This window comes from Photinus pyralis, unplaced genomic scaffold, assembly GCF_008802855.1.
Source record: "Photinus pyralis isolate 1611_PpyrPB1 unplaced genomic scaffold, Ppyr1.3 Ppyr1.4_LG10, whole genome shotgun sequence".
NCBI lineage: Eukaryota > Metazoa > Arthropoda > Insecta > Coleoptera > Lampyridae > Photinus > Photinus pyralis.
In genome coordinates this window covers 13397889-13411186 of record NW_022170250.1, presented here as the reverse complement: position 1 = coordinate 13411186, position 13298 = coordinate 13397889, and the positions used below count along the sequence as shown (strand labels likewise).

Sequence of the window (13298 nt, the reverse complement as noted above, 5' to 3'; positions counted from 1 at the left end):
TTTTCAAAACGTACCAAGTCAACAACCACTATATTTGGTTGATAATTTTGTTGGCAAGTGCAGAAGTGGTTCTCACCCGTCGCACAATCAATAAACAAAACTGTACTTCTTCTTCTAAACCTGTTCAGTGTGCAGGGGGTGCCAAACTAAATCACTCTCTAAAATGGTACCAAGATTGTACTATCTGCGTGAGATACATTGTATGGAAACTGTTGTGAACAAGGTTAAAGAACTTCAGACTTTCTCATAAAACATCCTGTTATGCGTCTTAGTTGTAATCAATTAAATATATGTGCGACTTTCGGAGAACATCAATGGATAGACTTTGTGATCGAGTACCTTCTGCGTTCCTAGGACCATAGTACCTTCCGAAACTTGTTTAGATGGAGATGGACTATAACCCCACTGACTCTAGTCCGCGTGGAGTGCCACAAGGCTCAAACCTTGGACCTCTTTCATGCTCTCGAAGGTAGAAAGAGAGGAGAATTTATTTTAAAGGAACTTAATGCCACTCAAGTACAACATGAACTATAATCAAATAGACACTAACTACGACCACACTGGTGAGCATAATTGGAAAGCCAACCCTAAAAATGCACAAAAAGTAGTTCACTGCAGCAGTTCAGTTCATACTCACTTCATAAACTGCATGAAGGTAAATCGGTAGCCGTGCTGCTCGGCAACGCCGGCGCAAACGATATTTGACGAAGAACCAAATAAAGTACCATTGCCTGAAAGAAAAACGTTGACTGAGGGGTAACGGCGATGGCAGACCTACCCCCGAAGCAGGCGCCAAACGACAGCGCCCAAACTAGCGGCTGTAACGGCAGCTGAAGCTCCGCGTCGTCGGCCAACACCGTGGCGACCTTAATCATCATGGTGGTCAGCGGGATGTTGTCGACGAACGCCGAGGCGAGCGCCGAAACCCAAAGAATGAGCATAATGGCGACGGCCAGTCGCGACTCCTGCCCGACGGACATGATCACCTGCTGCGTTTGCTTCCCGATCCACTCGATGAGACCGAGCTTCGCCATCGCCTCCATGATCACGAAGAGGGCGCCGAAAAACAGAAGCGTCGACCACTCGACGCGCGAGAAGACCGACTCGATGTCGCCGCGATCGTAGAGCAGCAGTAAAAGTAACGCGCCGAGCAGCGAAGTCCACCCCAAGCCCAGGCGACCTAAAAATCTCACCCTACTTTGAAAAAGGCCACAGAGCGTCAGCTACCTATCTCCGGGTTCGAGTGTAAGAAGAACAGGACGACCACGAAGATTAGCGTGAGGCCCGATTTGATCAGCAGGGGTTTGTCTCGGATGGGGTACTGAAAGTGGAACACCTGATGAATTCGCAAAATTGTCGCTGGGCTCACCTTCTTTTGCAAGTCTTCCAGGTTGCCTTCGTAGTTTTCGGCTTGCGACATGTGGATGCGGGTCTTCGTGTTCAGTTTGCCGATGAGCCGAGACGACCGCTTCTTCAAAGTCTCCTTGACCACCTCCTCGTCCTTGCTGTAGCTGCTCATGCACGCCGCCGCCCTTTGCCACACGGCAATTTCGCGCTTTAACTCTGTAATAAACGGTGAGACTTTGTTGGGTGAATCCACCTCCTCACCTAGAACCTCCCGTGGCTCGTTGTACCTCAAGTCGCGCACGTTACGGTAGAGAAACCTGAGGTGGAGGTAGGTGAACACCGAGACTAGTAGCACTCCAACTCCCATATGCAAGATGAACGTGGTGAAGTTCACCCCCTGCAAGCACTTGCTAAGGCATCGCCACAGGCCTGGTGACTTACCGATTTCACTACGTCGGGGTTCGAGGCGATTATAACATTGGGCGGGTCGCCGATTGGGGTAATGGCGCCGCCAATATTCGAGAAGATGATCATGCTGATTAACACTGGAATTGGATCGAGCTTGGTTACCTCGCACAGCCTGCAAGATGATCGTTTAAAGCGAGCATAGAAAGAGCACCCCTCTAACCGAATGGTGATGGGTGTCATAAGAAGACCGGTGGTGACGTTGTCCAAAAAGCACGAGAGGATCGCGGTCAAAAGGCACAAGCTGTTGATTAGCGGCCATTCCCGTCCATTGGTCCACTGCAATTGGTGCCGTAGCAAAAGGTGGCGAGAGCAAACTGCCTTACCTTGTAGGCCAACACGGCCGTGTAATCGAAAATCCCGGTCTCGCTGAAGATGCTAACCAGCGTCATCATGGAGAAAAGCAGGAGGAGCGTTTCAATGTCGATCCAGGAGACGACCTCGTCCAGACCGGGACGCGCGTTGTTCGCGGCCAGAATCGCAATGGACAGCGTGCTTATTAACATCGCCGCTAGAGTGCGATGGATCACTTCGAAGATGATCAAGACGTAGAGAAGCACCAACACCAGCGCCGCGTAGATCACCCCATCGTCCACGTTGATGGGGTGCACGTTGTAAGACAATGATAAAGGTAGATTCGTCTTCAAGTTGGTCTTCATGTTCACCCTCACAATGCAGCTGCTAAACGGAGCCTCGGTAAAATTGGTCAGCTTAAACTCGTGCTTCTGCTTCACCTCGGGGACGACACCGATCAAATTCTCGGTGACCAGCGGCACCGTCCAAACACTCGAAACGTTTTGCACGAACAGTATGCTTGATTCTTTGATTTTCGTGCGGTTTTTCAAAGGGTTCAGCAGAACAACGAACTGAACCCAAACGCGTAGAGAATGGGTGGATAGGTTGCTGTAGTACGGTGGCAGAAGTGCTCCGCCCAGTCTCACCCATAATTTACCATGGCGTGGTATTTCCGTAATGATATACCCTGAAAGTTCAGTTACAGGCAGAAGATTAACGCGCGCAAACGACCTTTATTGGTATTCTTCGGCACGCTAACCTGGTGGACCTCCTCCACGGTGACGTGCTTCGCCATTAACACGCAACTGCACCCGATCCAAATCGCAATTAATACCGCCACCTTGGCGTACTTCACGTACTTTTTCCATTTCCGTTTCGCCTTCGGCAGATGGATGTTGTTCCTATACCCAGCCGCACTCAATAACGAAAAATTCCAAAATAACACTTACAATTTTTGCTGCTCTTTGAAGATGTCGACCTCCTGCAGGTCGACAATTTGCGCATCCTCTCCGAGCGGCGGTATCACCAATATCTTCACGTGCGTTCCGTTCGGGCAATGGATCTGCTCGGAGTTTTCCAGTTTCGTGCTGCAATCGAAAACGATCATTTCGAGCAGAAATGAACCGGAGGGATGCCGTACCTTTGTGGGGTATCGTGCAGATTTTCGGCGGAGGTTTTCGTTTTGGAGCACGTCGCACTCATTCTATCAATTTATTGTTCATGTCCAGGCGAATGTGGAGAGATAAACTTATCGGAACCGGGCACCTGTCGGTTACGGGGACGAGTTTTGCGCGCGCACCAAAATTTGAATTAGATTATGACTTCCACCACCTGAAGATTTAATTCCTAATCAATTCGTACTTTTTCGATCAGGCTTCTCAATCAAAAGTTATAGACCAATTTCGAAAAAAAATTCAAGGGGCTGTAACTTTTGAACCAGTAGCCTAATCTTGGAACTGTTTGAAATTATGTATTCTACAGGCCACGTTCTATAAGAAAATTTTTTTTCCGGGTCGATCTGAGACAAAGTTTTTTTCGGGGCTCAAAAAAAGGCAGTGTATTGGAAAAGACTTCCTCGTCTATCGTGTTCCCCTGGTGGCCAGAGAAATTTTATTAGAATTTTCTAACGGCCACTCCGCCGCCTCACGCGTTATATTTTCCTGTTAAAAAATAGTAAACATTTCGGGCAAAGTGAGGTGTTGAAATCATGTGCTCCTGGTAGCCAGAGAAATTTGACAAAAGTTTGATAACGCAAATATTCAGACACTAATACTCAGTGTATTAGAAACAGGAACATCTCGCACATTATATTCGCCTGATACAAGAGCAGAAAGACCTCCTCGAGTCTTATATTTCTGACACAAGGTGGATTTATACAAATTTAAGCCAGAGTAGGGTGTTGCTGTTGAAGTAATTGCTAATGGAAACAGACCTCCTCGACCATCACGTTCTCCTGGTAGCCAAAGAAATTTTGTAAGAATCTTCTAAGTAATACTCTGTGTATTAGGAGCGAAAACACCTCCCCTTACATTATAATCGCCTGATACAAGATTTGTGTTGAAAATATTTCTTTTGAGATAGAAGAACCCCTCCCCACCATCATGCTTTCCTGGTAGAGGGAGTTTCTCTGCACATTAGCAGCAGAAATACTTTCTGGTACCTTATGTTCTTCTGATACAAGTCTATAAAAGTTTAGCTAGAGTGAGGCCTTTTATTAATGGCACGAGACCTCCTCTTTTAGCCACTGCCGTTTATTTTTGCTCTATCCTGCTACACTGTTGTTTTCTTGTCTCTTCGCAAATCCTCACCTCTGCACTCCTCTCCCTCCCACCATCTTCTGTCTCCTGTTACATCCTACCTTCTCTTTCCTGTCCCATGCTGCATTCTCCTGTCTCTTCCTATACTTCAATCATCTCTTGCTCTTCCGTGCCCTACCATGCTCTCTATTGCCCTCTCTTTACTTCACCTCTTCCATTGTTCTATCACCTTCTAGTATTTCCTGATCTCTCCCTCTAGTAACTTTTATGCAGGATTCCCCTCTCTCTTTTTCTTGCTCTTTCTTGCCTGTCGTTTAGCTCGTTCCTAACCAATACCTTGTGCCTTTGGGAGCACCCTCGTCCATTATATTCTCCCGGTACAAAACTTAAAAGTTTAAGAGGAGGTACGGTGTCTTTTGATGTTGGAAAGAGACCTCCTCATCCATCATATGTTCCCCTGGTGGGAAGAGGAACTTTATTAGAATTCCCTAACTGCCTTTTCGTGTATTAGGAGTAGAAACACTTCCCCATGCATTATCTTTTCCTGTTAAAAGTTTAGGGCAAGATAAGGTGTTGAGATGGATAAACACCTTCTTTACATCCTGTTCTTCTGGTAGACAAGGGTTTTATCATTGATCCTCCGTGTATTAGGAGCAGGAATATCATCTCGCTTTTCATGTCTACATCATGCTCTCCTGCAATGTTTAGCGCATCAAATTTCGCTGTCATGGGGGGGGGGGGGGGGGGAGCATGAATTATTTCGTGAGATGCTGTTCCTGAAACCGACAACCAAATGGTCTTAGTGTTTGCATTTGTATGCCCGTAGTGTTTTATTCGAGCGAGATCAGTGGGTGATGGCTCAGAGAGGGGGGGTGGGGGTGGTAGACATTAATTTTATCATTCATGGTATTCTAATTAAAAGTCTCAACGAAAGGACCCGTTTTCTGCCAACTACCGCCTTTCTTTCTGACCCCTAATGAAAAGAGGGGGATTGGGGGGGGGGGGGGGAACTGGTTTTATCCTTCATGGTACTCTAATGAAAGGTCTCAACGAAAGGAATTGATTTCTACCAACCAAAGTCCTCCCCCTCGACCCCTTGTCGTATTATGCCTGGTAAAGCCTAACCAGTCAATTTTGAAATCCTTAGGGCACTAGAATTTTCCATTATAAAAGAACCAAATACCGTTTCAGACAACCCCGTACTGAAGCACCTAATATATAAGACACGACCCCTAAGTTCAAGGGTACTATCATCAAGCCAATGAAAATGAAACACGCGTGGTTTGGGGTTATTTATGTGCTAGCCAAAGGTGTATACGCAACCGGTACACTATAATTATAACAAATGCTTAAAACTGATTCGTCTTTTGACCTTTGGCCCGCCGGCTTGAGTGACCTGAAGGCAAAACCGTAAGAACACCTTACACTTCGATATTCCATAATTCATTCTTCAAGTTTAAAGTTCAAAGGTGGTTCTCTAAAGCTGAAGGTCTTATTTACGTTGTTTATTTACTAGACTCGCCATTTGGAAGCTGAGGGATGAAGTGGTGAAGGCGACATGATCAATTCTTTTGAAATTTAATCAGAACCACACTGAATGACAGCAAAACCAAGCTCCAAGTAATGACGGAGAGGAACCCGACGTAAACGTCCCCATCGAACAATCCCCAGCCTTTGTGCATGATGTGTCTTAGGCTTTCCGTCGACTTCGTCAGAGGGAAGAACAGCGCGAACGGTTTCAGGAGCCAGTGCATCGCCTCGATCGGCCAGATTAGTCCGCCCGTTAGAACTATCGCGAAGTAGCTTCCCATGGCCGCCAGGGCGATGATGATCGGCGAGTTTGACACGCACGATATGACGAGGCCTGAAAGTGTTCGGTCAACGCGTCGTCAGTCTACGTGTCGTACGTACCGTAGGAGATGCCGCAGAAACCCGCGAGCATGAGCAGTAAGGTGGATAACAAAAGAGAGCCTTCGATGGTCATTCCAAACACTAAAAATGCGCAGAGCATTGCTAGTACTATTTGCGTGCTCATTATGGCGTATTCTATGACGATGTGGGCGGTAAGTAGTTCCACTTTAGTCACGCCCATTGCTAGTGTACGTTCCAAGCTGGCTTCGTTGCGCTCTATAAGCATGGCGTAGGCGGTTAGAATGACCCCTATGATGAAGATGATCCTGAAACGGAAGCGTGAGTGATCTACACCTTGGTTGGTACTTACGAGAGTAGGACGCCCGGTATAGAAAAGTCGGTAAAGTTCGGATTCATGCTTCCATAAACGGCCTCCCACTGAAAAACCGACCTAGAGCAACTGTCTAAAGCGCCCCGATCCATACCTGTACTGGCACCTTCATGGCTTCCCAGCGTCGTCCACAACTTTCGATGTAGTCGTAGAAAAACTGCTGGAAAGTCTGGTAGAGGGTGATCTGAAGGTGAATTGCTAGGTGTTTATCTGAAACGACAGTGAAATCCTTTGATGAGAAAGTTCCAGGGGCATACTCGAGAGGTCCCTGAAGACATCTATGGAGGAGCCGGCCAATTCGCTCACGCTTAATCCTTGCCAGTCGTAAGCACGGACGTGCAAGCCACGGGAGTAGTTTCTCCTTATGACAATCGACGCGTAGGTCTCACCTTTCATTACCGACGCAATTGCGTCACCCTCACTCTCGAAGTAACGCTGAAACCCTTCGCTTACAGCCCGACGGCAAGATCGTGCGGACTTACCATCACCAAACCTCGTTCCTCTAAGTACCCGAGGAACGCGCAACTAGCCTCCTCACTTCCGCAAACCAGAGTCGAGTTGCAGTTCCGGAACCCCACCTCCTGGTTAACTACGGCGACCGTCAGGTCAAAGGGGGAATGTCCGATCGCGAGGCAAAATACTGAGACCATAACGACGGGAAGCAGCGTGACGACCGCGAGGACCGTGAGATTTTTACGCAACCACAAGGCGTTCTTCCACACCAACGCCTTCATGTGGCCGCGTTCGATGGGCCACCTTCCGGTAGCTTTAGGCCGATCCGCCCGCGCGGCGATCCCTACGGTGCGCTTCGCCTGGTTCTGTTCCACGCTCAGCGCCAAGAAGACCCTTTCGAGCGTCTCCGCTTGGTGCCGCTTCATCAGTACGGCGGGTGCCGATTCGGCCATCAGGCAACCGCCTCTCATTATACCGACCTGAAATAGTCATTAGCCTTAAATTGAGGTTCAGTACGGTTGAAATTCTACACAGTGTTGTTTTCATAATGGTTTCCGACAAAATACTAGACCGTCGAGGACAACTCAATTAAGCGTGCCGGTGTCGTATTTTTTTCCTACAAAGAACTATTGTTTACAATTAGTGTTTTCGTTGGTAATCAAGCGAACTCTTTAAACGGCAGACCTCGAACAAGGGGTTGGGTACCTTTCTCGCGGGGATAGAAAACGATTCAAACTTACACGATTTGCTTGCCGCGCCTCCTCAATGTAATGCGTCGTAATGATAATGGTAACTCCGCCGTTCCCCGTAAGGCTCTTGAAGTGTTCCCAAATTAGCTCCCTCAACGTGCAATCCACCCCGACCGTCGGCTCGTCCAGAATTAACAGTTCGGGTTCGTGCAAAAGCGCCACCGCCAGCGACACGCGTCTCTGCTGTCCGCCGCTCAAGTTCGCCACCGAGCCCTCGTGCGGTGGCAGCGCGAGCAGATCGACGAGGTACCTCGACCTCTCGTCGATTTTGGCCTCGTCCATTCCAATAACCCTCCCGAAGAACCTTAGGGTTTCCGTAACGGTGAACTCGCCGTACAAACCCGTCGCCTAAGGTTTGAAGATGAGGTTACGCGAGACGGTTCCGTAGCTTACCTGGGGCATGTACCCGATCCGCGACTCGTTTCGCCCTCCCGCCCTTTCCCCGAAGACGTACACGTTCCCAGAATCGAGCCGCTTGATGCCGACGATGCAGCCCAAAAGTGTCGTCTTCCCGCACCCACTCGCACCTAGCAGGCCGTATCTACGAAGAACACTTTTGAACCCTCATTTTTGCCGGGGATACATACATGGATCCTTTGGGCACGTCCATTGAGAGGTCGTGCAGTACCTGAACGCGACCATATCTTTTAAAAGCGCCTTCGACCGCCACCGCGCTGCCAACGCCGTGACTGACATCAATTTCGTTTCCGCCATTATTCGTCTGTAAACTCCAATCACGTACCTTGTTCACCAATGCAGAAAACACCCCCTCGGTGGTGGAATTCTCGAGTAAATCACCGAACATTGAAGTTTAACTGAACGCTACGCTGTTTCGCGATGAATTGACGTAATGTTCTGATATAGTAACCTTTCGAACTTTTTTTAGTTCTTATCTGCTTATCGTGGTATTTTCGGATCAGTTCGTTAACTGTTTCTATTGCTCCGAGTTCACCTAATTATTTCTGGTCGATTTTTTCGCTTTTCAGGACTCACACAACAGAACGTGATTAAACGTGGCCGTTAAAACTGTGCTCCTGATAACTTCAGAAATGTTTAAATGTCACGAGAACGAAAACATTTCGTGCAGAACCACTCATTCACAATGTCGCGCACGTGAACGAATGTTTTACTGCAGCTCTTGTAGCAGGAGGTCATAAAATGCGCGGTATACTACTTCTATGATCCTGATAATACAATAAAATCATCCTAGTATCAGAAGAAATAAATTCACAAGTAGCTCCTGATAGATTTAAGTACGTTTTACGTTTGTTGTCGTATTAGGTGATCATGTACCATACAACTTACTTAATGCTGTGCTCCTGATAATCTCTTAAAAATATCAAAATGTTTTGATATCAGAAGGAATATACGTTTGTTTGGTCTTAACAAAGATTATTACGCTTACAGCAGTTTTTACGAATCTGTGCTCCTGATAATGCATCAAAAATCGTTGGAAAGGGTTTCGATTTTAGTTTGAACTATGTGTTTTTGCTACAGTTTCCGTAGCAGGAGATCTTCAAGTTCAGGGAGTATCCGGACATACAATTTTGTATCTCTGTGCGCCTGATAATCTAAGAAAGTCGTCGAAAAAGCTTTGGTATGGGGCGGACATGTAAGGAATCTCGAATTTCAACTGTAGGCTTGGAATTCCCGCACGAGGGACAAACTTACCCGTCTCAGGGGCGAGATCCTGCTAACACAAAACTCTTCGTGATTTATATTTATATATATTTATTTTAATGCAACTAATACAAGTACAGGACAAAATTTCGATCTTTACAATTCCCCCCTCAAAACCATATTCCTAATCTCCCTCCTTCTCATTTTACCGGCGTCCGACAGCGGAATCGCATCGACAATCTTGACGCCGCCCCTCAACCTTTTCCTGTCGTCCACCCTCTCCTCGACGTACCTCTCGATCTCCTTCGCCTCGACGTTCGCCGCCCGATCCTTTAACACCACCAAAGCCATCAGATGGTTTTCGTCGAGGTCGTGAGGCAGCCCGATCACCAACGATCCGGCGATCTGCGGGTGGGCGGCGAGGACGTCTTCGATCCACGCGGGGGGCACGTGAAAGCCCCGAAACTTGAGGAACTCGCTCAGACGGTCCACGACGTAGAAGCAGCGGTCGTCGTCGTAGTAAACCACGTCGCCGGTCTTGTACCATCCGTCTTCGTCGAGTAAGTGGGAGGAGTCCATCTTGTAGTAGCCGCTCAGGTGGAATTTCGTTTTCAGTCGTAGCTCCCCCTGCTGGTTGGGGCCTAGAAGTTCTTGCGTTTGTAGATCTACAATCTGATCAAAGTGTAAGGTTGGGAGGGGGTGCCGAAGCTGGTTTACCTTATAGGAAATACCGGGACAACCAGTACCGCAGGAGGTGGGTTTCTTCCGAATGAGTTCGCGATCTCTGGGGCTGTTCGGTTTGAACACTGTGATAGTGACTGCCATTTCGGTTTGTCCATACCCTGTGTAGAGTTCACTGTCCGGGAACGCTTTCCGGATGGTTTTAAGCTGCGACTCGATTAGGGCGGCTCCGCCCACTAATATATGTACCAAGCTGCTTGTGTCGACATCTATTGGCCTGGCGTTGCTTACGGACACCAGGTGAAATGGTACCGCGGCGATCAAGGTGGGCTGCAGTTGGCACTGAAATTACGGACTAGTTTCTTGTGACTCACCTTGTATTTATCTATCGCATTCCATACGGCCTCGACACTGAATCTCGGGATAAAAAGGCGCGTTTTGCCCCCCAGCACAACTGAGCAGATGCACGACGCCACAGACACCCAGTAGAGAGAGGAGAAGACGAAGTAAACATCCTGCACGAAGCCGCAATCCCTGGAAGAAGTCCAACGTTAGGAAACTCGCACCGGAGTAAATCCCACGTACAGAAAGAGCTTCCACTGGCACATGAAGCCGTAGTGGTGCGTGCAAATGCACTTCGGCAATCCCGACGTTCCGCTACTGAAGAATATTATGCAGGTTTCCTTCAGGTCCTTCGCCTCGTAGGGCCTAAACCGATCTTCGTCTTCGATCGGTGCCAGGAGCTCGTCAAAGTCCGGTCCGAAGGTGATTACCTTGGTGTCGCTTCCGCTTCGAGCGAGCGATTCGCGGAACGGCGTCCTAAGCTCGGGCGCCACGAACGCCAACTTCGGATTGGCCAGGCGGAGAAGGTGGGCCGTGTCGGTTACGCTCAAGCTGGGATCGAGACCGCTCACTTTCGCCCCCAGGAACATACCGGCCAGGTACGGCACGCACGCGTTGAGGTGGTTGTGGGTGTAGATCGTCACGACGTCCTCGTCGGTTACGCCCATCGCTCGCATCCTGTGGGCGACCCGTGTGCATTTTTGCAGTAGAGAACGGTAGGTGTCTGTTTCTCCGGTAACGCCGTCAATCTGTAACGGACACGAAGGTTTAGTGATGGGGGAAGGAGGGAGGGGTGGAGGGGTCTACCTGAGCAATTGTGTCCAGGTGCTTTTTCATGGAGGCGTGTAGGACGAATCCCAGGCCTCTCGGATCGGGGGTGTAATCCAAATCGGGCATACGCACGATCCTGTCATCGTCACTGGAATCTTAAGTTAATAGGTGTATCAGGATCACAGAAACGCGCTATGGTAAAAAAAACTGACAGATCAAACACCTTTCCGTGCCACGCTTTCCTTATACGTGGTCTCCTGATCTATAAAGTTCTATTCAATTCTAACCGGAAAGCAGAAATCCGACAAGGTAACAATTGCGGCTGAGAGACAATGAGGAAACATCTTCCGTAAAATGTTCTCCTGATATTTCTTGTTGTATTAGGATCACAGAAACAAAGAAGCGCAAAATTTATTGAGCTTCACACGTAATTTGAGAAACGGTAGAATTGAGATCGCCCAAGTGGCATGAATCCACCTTGAGATCGCCCATTAATGTTTGCTGTCAAAAACCATCCAGCGTATTATGTTCTCCCGATACAAATCACAATTTAATATAAAAAAAAATTGTGTCAGGATTACAAACACAGTCAAGTTTATCGGGCAATGCCTCCCCGCTGATTATCTTGTTGCGATACAAGCCTTTATTGTTGCCAAACTTCTCCTGATACAAAATTCTGTATCAGGATTACAGAATGTAAGCGTATAAGAATCCGAAACACACAATTACATTTCTCGAATTTCTTACCTTGTAAACCACTCATCTTGCTTGCACTCAACAATTGTAGTGTTTGGGTGACTAACGGCAGCGGATCTGATCCGTATTATCATTGCGATAAGAAATTATCAATAATTACGCTGTAATATTTCCATTAGAGGTATAAGAAAACATGGACTCTAGACTGTCTACCTTTTTTTAGATTAGATACCAGCTTTCTTTTAGGTGCCTAAGAAAATGATGCCCACCTGTAGATGCTGGGCATCATCTTCATAGGTTTGCCTTTTAATTTAATATTGGTTGCATAAAATCAATTTTGAATGGAAGAGTATGACAAAGAGGTGCGTGTGACCTACCCAAAGCACCACGTCACCTAGTATCTCCGAAGTTAGGCCACCGACTCAGTTGCAAATGCAATGGGTATAACGATTTCGTACAAAATATTGATCACTTTCCGCGCGAAAAGGTGTGACTTGATGTACTGACATTGAAAACGCTTTCGTGGCATGCGACCTATAAAACCCCCCAGAGAAATTTCAGCCTTTCAGTTAAAACTCCGCCACGCCCGCGCGCGGGTTTGGAAATGTCTAACGGCTCGCTCGACTTGTACGCCGAGGAGTCCATCGATAGCGAGGTGACGAATTCGGTCGGCTACTGTAAGTTTATCGATTCCTTTCGGATCTTTCAAGGCATTTTTCTAGCGAAGAGCTTCGCGACGCCCTTCGGCCCGTTACACTACATGGGTGAGTGGGGGGGAGGGCGCGCGTTTTCCTCAGCTTGATCTGCCCGTTTCAGTGGGAGTCGCCGGAGTGTCGCTGGTGCTGTTTATCATCTACGTGGTGTACCAGCAGGCGAAGTTCTCGCAGAACCAACACCAGGAGCAGGCGCCGAGAGAGACTGGTGGTGGATGCGAGCACAGATTCTGTGCAAGGGTCCAGCTCACGAACTCTTCGTGCTCTTGCCTCTTGGACACTTTGGCCAGAAATCCGATGGTCACCGAGCGAGTCGGCGCACGACCGTTGAGGAACGCTCGAGTCACGGGCTACTCTTCAGCTTACCCGCAGGATCTACCGCCATCTTACGTCAGCTCGGTACGTTACGATTGCCCGCCGAGCTATGAAGAGGCGATTACTTTCAATTTTAATATAAGCCAACACATTTAAACATTGTTTATACAATAAATAATTACCTACCAACATTTGTGTTGAACTGGTCGCGATCCATACTGAATGAGGGAAAACGGAGCGCTTAAGTCCCCCAGAGTATTCTGGAGCAGCAATTCGATGACTCTCTCTGACTGTACCAAGGTACAATTATCGTAGCAGTGCTAACAGTAGACTTTTTGGGTGAAAACATCGC

At 47.9% G+C, this 13298-nt stretch overlaps 4 protein-coding genes across 5 annotated transcripts; 1 reads left to right on the top strand and 3 right to left on the bottom strand.

Moving 5' to 3' along the window:
• Window positions 1-385: 385 nt before the first annotated feature.
• Window positions 386-3487, bottom strand: LOC116160994 (P protein). The gene is made up of 12 exons (XM_031474159.1): window positions 3248-3487; window positions 3057-3194; window positions 2839-3008; window positions 2139-2794; window positions 1976-2091; window positions 1789-1927; window positions 1609-1744; window positions 1370-1563; window positions 1228-1321; window positions 779-1180; window positions 638-731; window positions 386-587 (listed from the first exon to the last, which is right to left on the bottom strand). Exons 1-12 carry the CDS (start codon window positions 3307-3309, stop codon window positions 503-505), a joined length of 2286 nt encoding a protein of 761 aa, XP_031330019.1. The 5' UTR covers window positions 3310-3487; the 3' UTR covers window positions 386-502.
• Window positions 3488-5641: 2154 nt separating this feature from the next.
• Window positions 5642-8728, bottom strand: LOC116160996 (ABC transporter G family member 23-like). Of its 2 annotated transcripts, none has more exons than XM_031474162.1 (9): window positions 8396-8728; window positions 8202-8349; window positions 7800-8156; window positions 7089-7538; window positions 6864-7041; window positions 6701-6816; window positions 6586-6653; window positions 6276-6541; window positions 5642-6228 (listed from the first exon to the last, which is right to left on the bottom strand). In XM_031474162.1, exons 1-9 carry the CDS (start codon window positions 8611-8613, stop codon window positions 5927-5929), a joined length of 2103 nt encoding a protein of 700 aa, XP_031330022.1. In that variant the 5' UTR covers window positions 8614-8728; the 3' UTR covers window positions 5642-5926. The 2 variants fall into 2 exon arrangements, with proteins under 2 accessions (XP_031330022.1, XP_031330023.1); XM_031474163.1 differs by having other exon boundaries at window positions 8551-8640.
• Window positions 8729-9531: 803 nt separating this feature from the next.
• On the bottom strand, window positions 9532-12086 carry LOC116160992 (4-coumarate--CoA ligase 1-like). Its single transcript, XM_031474157.1, has 6 exons — window positions 11970-12086; window positions 11259-11377; window positions 10695-11200; window positions 10484-10643; window positions 10146-10439; window positions 9532-10100 (listed from the first exon to the last, which is right to left on the bottom strand). The coding sequence occupies exons 1-6, from the start codon at window positions 11983-11985 to the stop codon at window positions 9585-9587; spliced, it is 1611 nt and encodes a 536-aa protein (XP_031330017.1). The 5' UTR covers window positions 11986-12086; the 3' UTR covers window positions 9532-9584.
• A 99-nt stretch (window positions 12087-12185) lies between these two features.
• On the top strand, window positions 12186-13127 carry LOC116160993. The gene is made up of 3 exons (XM_031474158.1): window positions 12186-12595; window positions 12641-12682; window positions 12735-13127. Exons 1-3 carry the CDS (start codon window positions 12523-12525, stop codon window positions 13100-13102), a joined length of 483 nt encoding a protein of 160 aa, XP_031330018.1. The 5' UTR covers window positions 12186-12522; the 3' UTR covers window positions 13103-13127.
• The last annotated feature ends 171 nt before the right edge of the window (window positions 13128-13298 follow it).

What these genes read in the sequence shown, in the direction of transcription:
- LOC116160994 (XM_031474159.1), bottom strand. Translation starts at nt 3,309, where the DNA reads ATGAGTGCGACGTGCTCCAAAACGAAAACCTCCGCCGAAAATCTGCAC. An exon ending in TTCAAAGAGCAGCAAAAATT is followed by an intron (nt 3,009 to 3,056) that starts GTAAGTGTTATT and finishes GGCTGGGTATAG; the next exon opens with GAACAACATCCATCTGCCGA. An exon ending in ATGACACCCATCACCATTCG is followed by an intron (nt 1,928 to 1,975) that starts GTTAGAGGGGTG and finishes ATCATCTTGCAG; the next exon opens with GCTGTGCGAGGTAACCAAGC.
- LOC116160996 (XM_031474162.1), bottom strand. Translation starts at nt 8,613, where the DNA reads ATGTTCGGTGATTTACTCGAGAATTCCACCACCGAGGGGGTGTTTTCT. An exon ending in GACGTGCCCAAAGGATCCAT is followed by an intron (nt 8,350 to 8,395) that starts GTATGTATCCCC and finishes TGTTCTTCGTAG; the next exon opens with ATACGGCCTGCTAGGTGCGA. An exon ending in TGTCTTCAGGGACCTCTCGA is followed by an intron (nt 6,817 to 6,863) that starts GTATGCCCCTGG and finishes CTGTCGTTTCAG; the next exon opens with ATAAACACCTAGCAATTCAC.
- LOC116160992 (XM_031474157.1), bottom strand. An exon ending in ATGCGATAGATAAATACAAG is followed by an intron (nt 10,440 to 10,483) that starts GTGAGTCACAAG and finishes TGCCAACTGCAG; the next exon opens with CCCACCTTGATCGCCGCGGT. An exon ending in GTCCCGGTATTTCCTATAAG is followed by an intron (nt 10,101 to 10,145) that starts GTAAACCAGCTT and finishes CACTTTGATCAG; the next exon opens with ATTGTAGATCTACAAACGCA.
- LOC116160993 (XM_031474158.1), top strand. Translation starts at nt 12,523, where the DNA reads ATGTCTAACGGCTCGCTCGACTTGTACGCCGAGGAGTCCATCGATAGC. An exon ending in GACGAATTCGGTCGGCTACT is followed by an intron (nt 12,596 to 12,640) that starts GTAAGTTTATCG and finishes GCATTTTTCTAG; the next exon opens with CGAAGAGCTTCGCGACGCCC. An exon ending in CGGCCCGTTACACTACATGG is followed by an intron (nt 12,683 to 12,734) that starts GTGAGTGGGGGG and finishes TGCCCGTTTCAG; the next exon opens with TGGGAGTCGCCGGAGTGTCG.